The sequence below is a fragment of the Pristis pectinata genome, chromosome 21, assembly GCF_009764475.1.
Source record: "Pristis pectinata isolate sPriPec2 chromosome 21, sPriPec2.1.pri, whole genome shotgun sequence".
NCBI classification, from domain to species: domain Eukaryota; kingdom Metazoa; phylum Chordata; class Chondrichthyes; order Rhinopristiformes; family Pristidae; genus Pristis; species Pristis pectinata.
The window spans coordinates 6,890,344-6,905,646 of NC_067425.1; the positions used below are offsets into that span (position 1 = coordinate 6,890,344).

At 40.1% G+C, this 15,303-nt stretch overlaps 1 protein-coding gene across 1 annotated transcript in view; it reads right to left on the reverse strand.

The window, feature by feature from the left end:
- Nucleotides 1-14,463, reverse strand: part of rpa1 (replication protein A1) — a 57,445-nt gene extending 42,982 nt beyond the window's left edge. Inside the window, exons 1-3 of the mRNA XM_052035547.1 lie at nt 14,284-14,463; nt 7,808-7,855; nt 2,042-2,114 (exon numbers count right to left, since the gene is read on the reverse strand). Of these exons, the coding sequence (XP_051891507.1) occupies nt 2,042-2,114; nt 7,808-7,855; nt 14,284-14,316 (154 nt within the window). The 5' untranslated portion in view covers nt 14,317-14,463. The remainder of the gene's footprint in view (nt 1-2,041; nt 2,115-7,807; nt 7,856-14,283) is intronic.
- Between the last annotated feature and the right edge of the window lie 840 nt (nt 14,464-15,303).

Genomic DNA, 15,303 nt, shown 5'->3' on the forward strand with positions numbered 1-15,303 from the left:
TTTTGTAATTCTTTATTCAAGGGGAAAGCTGTTAAATGCCATGGAATGCATAAGGGTTGATAAATCCCCAGGGCCAGATGAGATGCATCTCAGGATGCTCTGGGAAGAAAGGGAGGAGATAGCCGGGGTGCCGAGGAGATTATTGCATCTTTGTTAACCAGATGTGAGGTATCAAAAGCCTGGAGAATAGCTAACATTGTTCCTTCAAGGGCTGCAGGGTTAAGCTTGATAACTATTGGCTAGTGAGCCTTGCATTAGTGGTAGGGAAATTATTGGAGAAAATTCTGAGGGATAGGATTTATTGTCTACATAGGCTTAAGGCACTTGATAAGATCCCATATGGTCCATATAGCACATGGGATCCAAAACCGGCTTGGTGATAGAGGAGGCGGAGGGTGATGGTGGAAGGATGCTTTTCTGATTGGAAGGCTGTAACCAACGGTCTACTGCAGTGATCGGTGCTGGGATCCTTGCTGTTTGTGAAATACATTAACGACTTCTATGCAAATGTAGGAGGAACGATTAGTAAATTTGCAGATGAGACTGAAATAGTGAGGAAGGTTGTCCAAGGCAACAGGAGGATATAGATCAGATGGAAAGTTGAGTGAGGCATGGACAAGTGGAATTTAATCCAGACAAGTGAGAGCTGAAGCATTTTGGAAAGTCAAATAGGAATAGGATATACACCGTGAATGTGGCATAGGTTTCAGGTGAGAGGAAGTAGTTTTAAAGGGAATTTGAGAAAAAGGGAAAGTTTCTCCCCCCTCCCCCTGCACAGAATAGTTGATATTTGGAACTCACTGTCAGAGATGGTGGCGGAATCAGATACAATCACTATATTTAAGAGACAGTTAGGCAAGCACTTGAAAAGGCCAGACATGGAAGGTAAAAGACCTAGTGCGGGCAAATGGTCTTCGTGTAGATGGGCAAAAAGGTCAGCAGGGAGTTGGTTGGCCAAAAGGACCAGTTTCTGTGCTGTGGAACTCCATGACTCATTTGGACCACCAGCTTACCACCCAGAATGATATCCTTAATTGGCACCTTGAATGCAGCATTCCATCCTAGAATCACTTCTTCAATCACAGAAAGACCTCACTCTTGACCTTCTCCTCCCTCCCAGTATAATTGAGTCAGTCACGTTACTATGATCTTGGCTCCAGTTACACTACCCGTTACAAATCTAACAACTATCAGTAGTCAGAAATGAATACTAGCGAGAGAACAACATAACCTCAGCAGTCGCCCGAGCTACCTACCTGCTCTTTTCTATCTCCCTGGCTATCACTTATTCTTGCTTTACCTGCACCCTATGGCAGTGGGGTGACCATCTCCTGAAACGTGCTATCTGCAAAACACCAACTTCACCAAGGTACCTCAGCAATGTTAGTTATTGCCCAATCTCCAGAACCAAGAGCTCAAGTTCCTCCAGCTGATGCCACTTCTGCACCATGAATTGGTATTCAATGGGTCTGAAAAACACTGCTGTACCTCCATTTATTACATTAACTCACCTAAGCAATAGCAAGTATCTAAAATTCTATTTGACCCAAAACACATTTAATCTTCACAAAAAAGTGACTTATCTATCAGACCAACCCCTAGGATAGATTACCCACACCAATGCAACAGTTTCAAAGCTTTTGTTTAACAAATCCTTTTATATTCTACCTTTCCCACCCAAAAACTTCTGCTCTTTTAGGTTTAGGCATGCATTTTTCTCTTACCCATTTCCACTGCAAGGCTGTCTATCACTGTTCTGCACTCATGCTTTATAGAAGGGGAAAAAAATTCCCCATACCATTCCATTTAAACACTTCCTCAAAACCCACATCTTTGGGATCTTAATCCCTGCTCCACGTTTGTGAAATAACTTCTCATTACGTTAAGAGCATCATACAAGTGGTTGTAGTAGTTCCAGTTTAAAATTGGAATATATCCATAATTAGTATGCTAATACCTTGCATAAAATTCCATAAATTGGTTGAACAATTAAATCATTTTTATTTAGCTAATGCAAATAAATTCTTTCTTCAATACTTACATGACAGTGTATGGATTCCGTCACTCATTAGTACGCGGTACCTTGGGGGCCCATTTGTGATTCGTCGAATACTCTATAAACAAGATGAATTGCTTACAGTGCAAAGGCAATATTGTTCGTTAATAACTATATATAATAACTGCATCAGCAGACAAAAGGGAACCTTTCCAATACAGTCACCCAAATGGACTGATCATTAAAATTTGAGCAATTCATTGCTGCAGTCACAACAGGTGTACTGCACCTCAATACTGTGTTTAGGTGAAATATAATGGGACTGATCACTTGTGTCACAATTCACCCTGATTTACCATAATGAGACTGCAAATTTTTAAGTGCAAATTGAATTTCTTCTATGTTAGTTTATAATGTTTTGCTCGAAGAAAGCACCACCCACAAATCTGGCAACCTCTCAGGAGGAATTAATCACCATAGCGAATTCTTGCTAATCGTGTTTGCTGTTTGTTTGCAGGCCTTTGAAGCGGTTTTAAAAATTAAGCTGCCTCTTTTGGACACAGACACCTATAGATACATTTTAAAAGCATTCAAATGCAAATTTAATTTACAAAGGAACTGACAAATGCACTCCTATTGAACAAGCAAATGATTCTGTATATTTTGTTTTATAAAGTAATATTTCCAGTAATATGAAATTAGGTTACACACAATCTATCTTCAGTTGTATTAATCAAAGTGCAGTTAACCACAAAATATATCAAGGATTTTTTTTAAATTACAACAAAATAAAAACATTTTACTGTCCTGGATCATCATAAATTTTGCAGGTACCAAGCAGGTTTGAACAGAAATGAGAGAACAATTACTTCAAAACCAGTGCGAATTAGAGTGAAATTTGCAACTTGATTGTGAAAATAAACTCCACTGATTGAGAACTATTCACTTCTAGTGTCCTTCCAGCTGTTCTAAACCAGGCTGCATTGTCAAGTGACCAATGGTACCTGGACAGTAATAGTACAAAATATCTATGACTTAAAAAATAAGCCAAGGCAAGTGCAAGAATGCACGAATGTGGAAATCCCAGTCAGCTAATTGAGCCTGTTCTATGCTTTTTTTTGGATCAATTCTGAAAAATCTGGTGGCTGAGCCTGTCTCATTTTGATTTGGTACAGGTTCAACAACATCTCTCATTTCCATGGTTGTGAAGGAAAGAGACAAGTTTAAGGCAGTTTTGTTTTTAAAATTAAATAAACTAATTTCATTCCAGCTTTTAAAAATGTTTTAATTTTCAAAAGTCATTGAATTTTAAAAATTTCAGTAGTTTACTTAATTTCATATTTTGAATGGTGCAACTGTTAGAAATAAACAAATTATTCTTTCAGCTACTTTAACCTGAAGGATGAACCAATGGATGTGGTATATTTGGACCTTCAGAAGCCTTTGTTGAACTTTAGACGTTAGTGCAGAAAATTAACATGACATTCTCCAAGTTTGCCAATGACACAAAACCAGGTGGGATCAAGTTGTAGGATTGATGCAAACAGACTGAGGCAAATAAATGGCACAAGTGGACAAATACATGGCAGATGCGGTATAACATGGATACATATGAAGTTACCCATCCAGCAAAAAAAAGATTTAAATAATGATAGATTGGGAAATGTTGGTGTACAAAAGGGATATAGACATGCTCATGCATCAGTCACTAAGTAAACATAGATTCAGTAAATAGTTATGATGGCAAATGGTATGTTAATCTTCATTGCAAAAGATTTTAAATACAGAAGAAATGATATCTTATTAAAATTACACAAGATCTTGGCGAGACCACAGATGGAGAAATTGTGTGCAGTTTTGCTTTCCCTGCTCAAGGACATATTTGGTATCGAAAGACTGCAGTGAAGGTTCACCAGATTCCTGGGATGGCAGGACTGTAGAATGAGAGGAAAATCTCATTTGAAATGTACAGAAGCCTCATAAGGAGCCGAGGCTCTAGATTCAGGGTCAGTCTCAGGATAAAGGAACAGACATTTGAGGCTGAAATGAAGAGAAATATCTTCACTCAAAGGATAGTTAAACCGTGGAATTCTCTTTATCACAGAAGGCTTTGGAGGCAGAATCACTGAATACACTTAAGTTGTAAACAAATTTCTAGAACAAAAAGGCATCTAAGGGATATGAACAGAGAGCAAGAATAATGACATTGAGGATCAGTTGTGATCAAATCAAAATAGTGGAACAAGCTTGAAGAGCCAAATGACCCAAGCTCATTTTTCCTTGTTTCAATGACTGCAAAACATGGAAACATTTCCCAATCATTATCAAAATGAGAGTATCATGCTTTATTAAAATATACAGTATCAAATGCTTTGTTATTAAATCTGTCATGTGTCTATTTTATATTGCCTTCAAGTGAAGTGCACATGATTATTAATATGGCACATTTCAAGCAGATCAAAGTATTTTTTAAAAGATGAGAGAAAAAGCATACCAAGCTCTTCAAAATGCTAAGTAAATGTATCAAGAGCAACACACATCCCTCCCAACAAGAATAGTATAATATAGAAAAGACAAGTACAGTAAAACTGATATTCAAACACACATGGGTCTGGTGGTGCCGCACCAGCAGATTTTCCAAGCTACTGGATGTTACTCCTATTAATACAAAAAAAAACACTTAATTTCAATGGAGGATACACTTGTTATCATTCTCCAAAATTCCATGGTTTTAAGAATGTTTGCCACAGATTGTAAAAAGGCAAATACAAGCCCACTGCAAAAAGCAAGAACAAAAAAAAGGGAAGTATAATCCTGTTATCCTGACATTATTAAAAGAAGTGCTAGAATCTATTGTTAAGAAAGTGCTAACAGAGTGATGTGGATTTATCGAAGGGAAATGAAGTTTGACAAATCTTCTCTTTTTTGGCAAGGCAGTGAATGTGGTGTATTGGAATTCCAAAAACTGTTTGAATAGGTGGTATTCAAGAGGATATTGGTGAAATTAGAGCACATAAGATTGGAGGTAACAAACAGTAAATGGAGTACGAATAAACAGGTCCTTTTCAAGTCAGGTAGCTTTAACTAGTAGGGTCCTGTGGGGATCAGTACTAAAGCCCAATGGTTTGGATGAGTAGGTCCATATGTAACATATCCAAGTTCTGATTACACAGAAGTTCAGCAGGTTCTCAGAGAATTCAGGGAGGCTTCAAAGGGACAAAGCCAGGTCAAAGCCATGGGTAAAGTCACGGTAAAATAAAAGCACATACTGAAAAATGTGAAGTTATCCATTTTTGGTAGAAAAAGTAGTTTTTTTTATATATATGGTTAGAGATTGAAAAGTGTTAGGGTTCAGAAGGACCTGGGTCTCTTTGTCCAAGATTTACTCAAAGCTAATATACAGTGACAACAAGCAATCAGAAAGTCAATCCATTGCTGATGCAGTTACTGTGGAAGTTCCAGACTCTGAAATAGGTAGAGCAGATGGTGCTTGTTGGGATAGATAGGAACGCAAGGTAGTGCACTTCTGCTGGGTTCGCGAAGGGACTCATGGTTCTCAGTTCCTTCACCAATGCTCCTTCTCCATTCTGTGCAGTATGAAGCAAGGATTCCCGAGTCAGTGGGTATGTTAGTGCTTCCTCAAGAAGGCTTTCAGAACTTCTCTGATTTATTTTCTTTATCCTCCTGGTAATACCTTGCCACGACAAACCTCGGAGTGTCTGCTTCAGCAGTCTGGTGTCTGGCATGCACAAAATATGCTCTGCCCATTGGAGTGGACGGAATACAATTTGAGCCTGAATGCTGGAGTTATCAGCCAGGGAGAGATCGTCAACATTGCTTCTCATATCCTGACACTGGATCGGCAGAGAAAATGTTGGTGATACCTCTCCAGTGCTTTTGAAGTGCCTGGTAGTTTTCCTTACTTCAGAAGCAAACAGAATGCCAGGGATCACTGCTAGCTAATAGACCAAAAGGTTTGTGCTGGATTTGATGTCTTGACTTTCTAATATTTCCCTTCTTTGAGAGGCGATTCCCAAGATATGAAAAGTGGTCCATATTTTTCAGGATCTCATTAGGGGTAGGTACTGCGCAGTGCAAAAGACCAGTAAAGAATCTTTGGGACTTGCAATAAACATCCACAAGGCATTATTGAATAAGCTTCATTAAATAAGTCAATGACCGAACAGGATAAGACCTTTATTAGTCACATGTATATCGAAACACACAGTGAAATGCATCTATTGCATAGAATATTCTGGGGGCAGCCCGCAAGTGTCACCACGCTTCCGGCGCCAACATAGCATGCCCCTAACTTCCTAACCCGCAAGTCTTTGGACGTGGGAGGAAACCGGAGCACCAGTATGCACAAGTATCATCTGCGTACAGCAATTTGATGCTAGAGGTTGAAGAGGTCTTTGGTTCTGCATTGGAAGTAACAGGTTGAATGGTTCCCCAATCACCTCGTAGCTTAGCGCCACAGTAGCGGCAAGTTTGTTGGGGGTGAGGTACAACGTTGTGGCAAGATTGAGAAAATATTGAGGCAATGAAGCAGCCTTACTTGACACCAATCTATGAAGCTAGGTCCTATTGTGGTCCCTTTGGGTAAAAATCAATTTACATCCCATTAGGCAGATGTAGGATGGAGGCCAATTTCTGAGGTCAGCAAATTCAAAAGGAATAAAAGGCTTTTGAGGTCAAAAGCAGCCGCATATAGTGGCTAATGTCACACTCTGCATTTCTTCTGGAATTGTTACATGAAGAAAATCATGTCCATTGTGCCTCTAGATGGACAGAATCCATAATGATTTAGGGAGTGACTGTTCAGTCACTGGAAAGAAGCAATTGAGGAGAACACTTTGACGAGAATGTCAAAGAGTCATCACAACAAGGCCTAGTGTTTTCTGGTAAAGCAGCCGAGTCTCTTCACAAGTGCTAACGCATGGTGGACATTAGGGTAGATTGGGCAATGTGGACAGCCCACCGCTAAAGAAGTTTACTCAAATTTTACAGTGCTGTACCTGGTAGTGTGTTCTGGTCTCCCTACCTATGCAATAGGGAAAATGCTATTAAGGTTTTTCAGATGACTGAATCTTGGAAATTCAGCTTTATCCCTTGAGGGATTAAACAGATTGGGCCTATATCTGCTTGGGTATAGAAGAATGGGAAGGTGATCTCACTGGAACATGCAAAATTTTTTATGATGCTTGGCAGACTCGTTGCAGGGATGATGTTTGCCCTGGTTGAGGTCAAAGTAAGAGATGGGCCATTCATAAGAGAAAGGAGAAATTATCACCAACATAATAGTGAATCTTCGGCATTCTCTAGCCAAGAACAGTGGAGGATCAGTTGTTGAGTATATTCATGGTAGACACCATAGATTTTGGACATTAAGGAATTAATGGATATGCAATCAGTGCAGGGAAGTGGTGATGAGGTCATAGATCAGCCATCGTTTTACTTGATGGCACAAAAGGTTCCAAGGAGCCAAATGGTCTCCTCCCATTTCTACATTTAAAAAAAAATGAGAACTTTAGTCAAAAATTATGTTTGTATATAAATAGAAGTTCCTTGCAACAAAAGTGGATCAAGTTAACAAAAGGCAGGATTGGGCAATTGATTTGCTACGAAAGGTAGCACATCATAGTTCAAACACAAATCATTATTTTCATTGCTACGGGACTTATTTTTACGAAAAATATACTGCTTGGGCTGGATATCATGTTGCACACAATTAAGACATTTCCGCTGTGTGACGGCTAATCAGAGGACCTAATTATACGTCATTAACTGAGTAAGAAATAGGTTACTTACAATAACTTGCAGAAGTGGCTGTGAAGGAGTTCCCCCTTGAACTATTGACTGCAAAACAAAGTTGGAAGAGTTTATTAATAAAGATGTACTTTGCTTTTTCCACAAGGATTTGCAATTCAAGGCCTATGATTTGCTATGAAGATGAACATTTGAATTCTTAAGTACTCTGTACTGAAGTAGAAAAGAGAATTTGCAACACGATTTACAAGCATTAAACCTCACTGTTAAAGCTGTTGCGGTATTTCTTTAACATTATAGAAGGTCCTGTCTACTACTTAGCACCTACCCCAACATCTTTAATTCAGATTGCAGACACAAATCAATGTCACTTCATAAAACTACTGTAGCATGATGTGACTGTATTTTTTCCATTTTCACAGGATACAGTCATATGGTAGTTATATTATTGGACTAATATCCAAAAGCCTGGATAAATCATCTAGAGACAAGTTCAAATCATGATACAAGTTGAAATACAAATAGATCTGGAATTAAAAGTTAGTATCAATGCCGGTGACCATGAAACCACAGGAGTGTCACTAAAAATCCATCCAGCTCATCAACTTCCTTCAAGAAAGGAAATTGAGAACAAGGGTGCTGAAATGTACCTTCTTCAACCACTAATTCTGCCAATCTTCGTCTTGGTCTCACTTTTGGACAAGTCTTTGAATTTTCCTCTCCCTTTGCTTTCTTGACTTCTCTACCTTCATCTCAGAGGATAGTTTAACAACCAATATCCATTACAAGCTCACAGACTCCCACAGCTATCTTGTCTACACTTATTCCCACATTCTTCCTGTAATGATTCTATTCCATTCTCCTATTTCCTCTGGCTCTGTCATATCTATACTGATGACTAACATCCAGTGTTTCTGAGAAACCCATCTTTTCTTGCAACCATGTTTCTCTCCACCATAGTTGATTGAGATCTTAACTATGCCTGGTCCAATTGCCAGATTTCTCTCTCATCCACTCTCTTCTCTCCCAGTGCAGGACTCTGCTCTTCACCTTCCACTCCTCCAACAGATCATCCTCCATAATTTCTTTCACCTTCAGTATGATGCCACCATGAGATACATTTTCCCTTCTTGTTTCAGATTTCCAAGACCATTCTCTCTGCAACTCCCTGGTTCACTCTTCTATCCCTATGAACATCCACTCCCTTCTCTCAGCACATTTTCATACAACTAGACAAGATGCACTGATTTTTTTTTTTACTTTGTCCCTTCTCACCATCCAAAGCTCATACATTCCTTCTTAGACATAGTGAACTATTTGTACTTCTTCCTATTTAGTGGCTTTATTCTTCTTCTACTTCCTCTTCACCAGTTCTTTGGGATCTAGGATGAATTAATTCCACCTTCAGTTTGTGGGTTTTTAGGTGACTAATGATGCCAGAGTGGGAACTGCAGACACTTCCTGAGTAGTTATGAGGTGGCCCACTCCTTTATACAGGGCCTCTGGGCAACTGATGCATGGCCTCAAGGTTCTCAATACCATTCCAAATGCTTCCTCTCCACTTTGAGCAGTCATGGCCAGAAATTCCCAGGAGTCAGTGGGGATGTTGCACTTCAAACAGGCTTTGAGCACACCCTTGAATCTTTTCCTCTGTCTGCCTAGAATCTCGTCATGAAAGGACTCGAAATACAGTGGGCTATCTACAACATGCATCACAAGACAATAGAAAAATTGCATCAACGCCATCTCTGCAAAAGTTCTCCAAATTCCTTAAGCTGACCTACATCAATGTAATTCAACATCCCCAGTATTGGGACACTCAGTTGGCGATATTGAGCAGACACCTTTTGCATGCCCAACAATGGACTCACAAAACAGACTGTGACTTAATATGCTACCTCAAGTACCTACAATTTTGTCTCCTCTACATTGGAGAAATCAAATGCAGATTGGGTGATCGCTTTGGAGATCACCTCTTCCAGACCACACAGGAGACCCTGAGCTTCCATTTTAATTCTCATCCCATTCCTATTTTGACTGCCTTTACATTATATCAACAAAGCTCAACTCTGTCTCAAAGAACAGCATTTCAGGTACAGACAAAGCAGATTATATCTTTAGTACTTAAATATTATAAGATAACTAGCTTTACCAGTTCTGAAGGGTCATCAACTGTAACATTAACTGTGTTTGTCTCTCCACATAGGCTTCCTAACCTGCTTACACATTTCCAGCAGTTTTTGTTTCCATTAACAAAATCTGCCATCCTTTCCTAGTCTGCTGTATATGGCACCAGACCCACCAATGTGATTGATTCTTATCTATATTCTCAGTTTAGGGGCAATTAGGAATAAAGAATAAATGCCAGCCTTTCCAGAGACAACCACGTCCAATGTTGATTTTCCATTGTGAAAAGGAAGCAAGAAATGAAGTAAAAAAAACATTTTCTACAGTGGAATGTGCTTAAATATTTGAATTCAAATTTAAAATTACATGTATGCTTTTCTTTTAGGTTGTATTCCCTATTGCATCATTTTGTTATTTTCCTACAGAAATGTCAGGCATAAGTTTGTTTTTTACATTTGACATACTACTTGGTTTTAGAACAAATAACTGCTCCCACAAGCATATATCAAATGTTCTATAAACCAGTGTATTTTTATCTACCCAATGTCTAAACAAAAGTAACGAGAGATATTTTGAACAGAGAATCCTTTCTATTGCATCGCACCTCACTCAAGTATTACACATACCATTATGCATCATCAAAAGATAGTCAAGTTTGTTTTTACAAACCAAGAGTTGCACTGCAAGCCTACTACCCATTTAATGGGAATGCTGATAGAACAGCATCCTTCTAATTGCCCGGTGTCTACTCTAGAATTTACTCCCAAGTGTACATCTCTTACCGCTTTAGAATGGTAAAATCTTCCTCTCTGACCAAGTTTCTGGTCAACTGTCCAGTATCAAATTTAGTTTGATGATACAATAAAAGTAAACAGGAATCTAGTGTTCAGCTAAAAGAAAGGAAACAAGTCCCATATATTCAGTACATCCAGGAGATTTTAGTTCCAAGAATATCATCTCAATCACCATGAATTATGAATAGAATATATACTAGGGAAACGTGGTTAAAATTTTCCAAAATTTCATAGATTCTGAAAACGTCCTGGGGATTGGGAAACCGCAAGAATGAAGGGATTCATATAGCAAGAACTATAGGCCAGGTTGTCTAATATTTGTCACTGAAAAAATGCTGGAAATCATCATAAAAGGAAATAATAGCAGGCTATGTAGAAAATCATAATATAAATCACAGAAATCCTACATTCACTGTCACCCCATTTGAGATGTTGTACAAACCTTCAACAACGACCGAGTCCAAACCAGAAGCTGCAGAGAAGGTCCATAGAAAACCAAAGGCAGAGGTGAGCGGGATTGCTCAATCATGTTATCTTTTATTTTCTTCAGACACAGCAGACCACCTTGCATCTATGCCAGCAGCTCTCAGGGCAATCCTAATCTCATTTCCCCACTTATTTCGCTGTAGCCTTTTATCTCACACATGCCATTGAAACCCCCCGATTCTCCCACTAGTAAATTACATTAAGGGTAATTTACAGTGGCCATTTAACCTAACAAGCATGGAAAAGCAAACTTCACACAAAGCAGTGGACATCGGAATTGGATCAGGGTTGCCAGAGTTGTGTGACAGCAGCACTATTTGCAGCGCCAATGTGCCTCAAGGGAGGAAAAAAGACAAATCTAGTCTCAATGAATGTTCAGAGCTGTCAGAGATGTTTGAAGTACCCTCCAAACTACAGTGACATTTTTGAAGAGCCACAACGAAGCTGGTAAGAGGAAAAGGCAGTGATGCCAACAATGCACTTCTAACAAAGAAAAAGCCATAGAATAGGGCTGGGAGTGACAGCACCAACGTATCCCACCTCTACAAACCTGGGAGCAGCAACACAAAGATTGATGCGTGTCTTAGCTCCGGGAAACTAAGAGCAGCATAGAGAACACCGCACACCTGTTCCAGGAATCTGGGTATAGAAATCTTATAATCAAAGGTGAACAAGAAATTCATACATGAATGAAATGGATCTCCCCCCAACAACACCATCTACTTATCCAGAGTGGAAATCTGCAGCTGGAGTAGATCAAAACCTGTATCCCAGCCCTGGGCAAGTACAACCTCATGAATGCCTTGGGCAAGCTGAAACAAAGACACTGATTCAATTTTAGACTGCATACTTTAATCACTAAAAATGGTTTTGAAGATCGCACTTGTTAGTACGTGCATATTCAAAAGCATTCTGCATGGTATTGTGACTTTAGGGAATTCCACCAAGATGAACTGTGTGTGACTTCTTTTTGCAGGTGTGGCTTACCACACCTGAACATCAATTGACAGATGTCACAATGGTGACCCCATGGGCAATCAATCTGGTCAGGGGTCAACAAAGGTTGCTCTGACTCCGGAGTATTCTGCTGAGAGGAAGTAACTTTCTCCATCACTGAAGACAGCCCGATGTTCATTTCCGTTTTCCAGCACTTCCCATTGGTACTGACAACACCAAGCTAGTGATTTCAACTGCAGAGACATCAAACCCAAAGTCATGTTCAAACTACTCAGTGAAGTAGTAAACAATGCAAAGCTGTGCAATGTCTTCAGCCAGTCTCCAGATGGAGCACCACTATAAAAAACATAACCTAACCCAAGTGGGTCAGTTCAGTCTGTAATAAATTTTTTGTGTCCAAAATAAAAAATCACATCAGTCCCCTTCTCTGACCATGCTTCCTGTTCGCTATCATCTACATGTAGTCTAGAGGATGACATTAGAACATGGAAGCTGAAGGTGAAAGTGTTCACCCCCCAAAAAACCCAGAAAATTAAGAGGGATTATGCAAGTTGCAGAAATATGATTGCTTCTGCACCAATCAAAATAAAGAGCTTCTTCAGCCTCAAAAGGTTTTCAGAAAGTAAGGGTCATAGGGAAACAGGCCAACTCCATAAAAGAATGCAAAATCTACTCCTGCAATTGATGGGGGTGGATATCAAAGAGCTCCAAGAGTAAAGAGCCAGCAAAGTTTCACTCCTTGCCTTTGAATTGTCCAAGATAATCATCTGATCCAGAGCCCACTCTGTAGAGTAAGATGAGACATACTCGTGCTTTCTTCTAAAAATGTATTTATTTTTGTAATTTATAGATTTTTGATGTCTTTGCACTCTACTGCTGCTGCAAGACAACAACTTTCATGTCATTTGTCAGTGATGGTTCACAGAGGGAGTTCTGTAATCATCAGCCTGCAGGAAAAGGGGAGGTCAGAAATGTCCCTGTGTGATAAATAAGGAATCTATATATCCTTATGGTCAGCTACACAATCTAAAAGCCACAGATACCACAACATCTCATAACCTCCTCTTCTATCCTGGAGGTTTTGAATGACAACAAGCATGAGAGTCTGGATAAACCATTAACCCTGGATAAACAGACAATGTCAATGCATTCCTTCAAGGCATGCAAGACACTGAAAATGGTAGCTTGCTAGAGGAATTCTACCTGGCTCCATGGAATTGAAAGCATACAGCACTATGCTCCAATTAGCAGCACTTCAGAATCCATGAGGAAGGGAATCATCACCCTCACCTACTAGGAGGAGATCAGAAAATAGCAACACATCTCATTGCTTGATACACATTACAAGATTCCATCCAAGATTATTGCCAATCAAGTCAAGTCTATTCTGGGCCTGGAGATTCACCCAGTTCAGACTTGAGCCATATCCTTTGCTACTCAAGGATGCAATTATCTACGTACAGGGCAAGGGGTAGACTTGCCCATTTTGAGAGGACCTCATATTCTTCAGCAATCAAGTGAATGACTTGAAGCTGAGTCTTCAGACAAGTGCTATCCGAGCTCTGCAACTCGACCATGCAGATTATCTGGTTATTTAATCACACTGCTGTTTATGGGATCTTGCTGTGTAAAGAGGCCATCTGTTTTCCCACAACACAGCAGTGAATGTTTCGGGAGTGAAGCCTTTTATCATAAAGCACTTCGACTCATATCGAGAGAAATGCAAGATCTTCTGTCTGAAGGAAAGGGCGTTATGTAAATTCTTCTCTTAAAGAGATCATTGACCTGAAAAGTTAAACTTCTTTCTTAATAGAAACTGCTGAATATTCACATTTCACGTCCTATTCCTTCTATGTGAGGAAACATGGAAATTCCAGACTCTTGTGGTGTTTTACTCCAGCTATGTTTGAGTCTGGGGCCCAGTGCGTAGGTTCGATACCGTCCCATTCCTTAGAGCAACATGCAGGGACTATCGCTCCAAAGTATTTGAAAGGCTTCTTTACACTTCATTTCGCTCCCCCAAACCACCCCTCAAGAACGAGAGAAAAATACTAATTAGAAAGAAAATAAGGACCAGCCGCGATGCTAGCAGGTTGCGTAAGAGGAAATGAAGCCACGTTTCCGTGAGGTTAGTTAGGAAGGTGCATTACATACCGCAATGGCCCCCTCCGACAATCTGACGGCCATCCCTCCAACTTCCAAACAGCCTCAATGATGCAGCAACCACCGCACTTCCACTCTGGCGCCAAAATAATCCCCGCAACTCGTGCGCGCGCGCGCGCTCGCTCCCCCACGACGTCACCGCCACCGGGACGGTCAAGGCGCAAGCGCACTGCCATCATCGCCCACGCACCGCGGCTTCATTCCCTTCGCTGCGCATGTGCGCCGCACGCACCCGCGGGTTGCGTGATGACGTCCGGATGGCGGGGACGATGCTCTGGAAGGGCGCTCGTTGCGCCGGTCGGTGTTTCGCACAGCACGATCCCACAAAAAAAAATAACAGGGTGCTGTCCAGGTAGTTTGCTATTGTTACACTGGTTGAATGATAAATATGAGCTAATAGATTAAATAGTCTGACGGGATGATGTACTATCCGCCTGAAAGCTTGGTTTTATCATTCTGAATGGAAAGAAGCTCCTGTGGCAGTGCAGCACGCCTTCTGTACTGCACTAGAGTGTCGGCATGGAATTTGGTGCTCAAGATTGTGCACTCCGGAAATTCAGGTTTATAGAATTTACAGCATAAGCAGACTCATTGTTCCAATTGCTTTGTATGGATGTTTGCTGTATATTTCATAAAAGTGTCCTCCCACTTGATCAAGTATCCTCCCACTTGATATACTTCATCCCAAGCCTTTTCAGCATATCTTTGTTTACCAACTTTGAAGAGTTTATCAGATTTCTAGAGAAAAGTGCTGCAAATGTCCCAATAGCTCTCAATTTCTTTTTCATCATTGTAAATCTTGTGTGATCACCAGTTATTCTCTATCTTTTATATAGTTCGATCAAAACAGTGCAAACTTCTGTTCATTCTGTTCTAGCATGGATTCTATTATTTTCTTTAACGTCTTTCGTTTGAAATTCTGTTGCCTTTTTCTTATCTTGCGCAATGCTTTGCTCACCCGTCACCTTGTTCTTGGTTCTTCCAATGATCAGGATTGCCAAATATCATTGG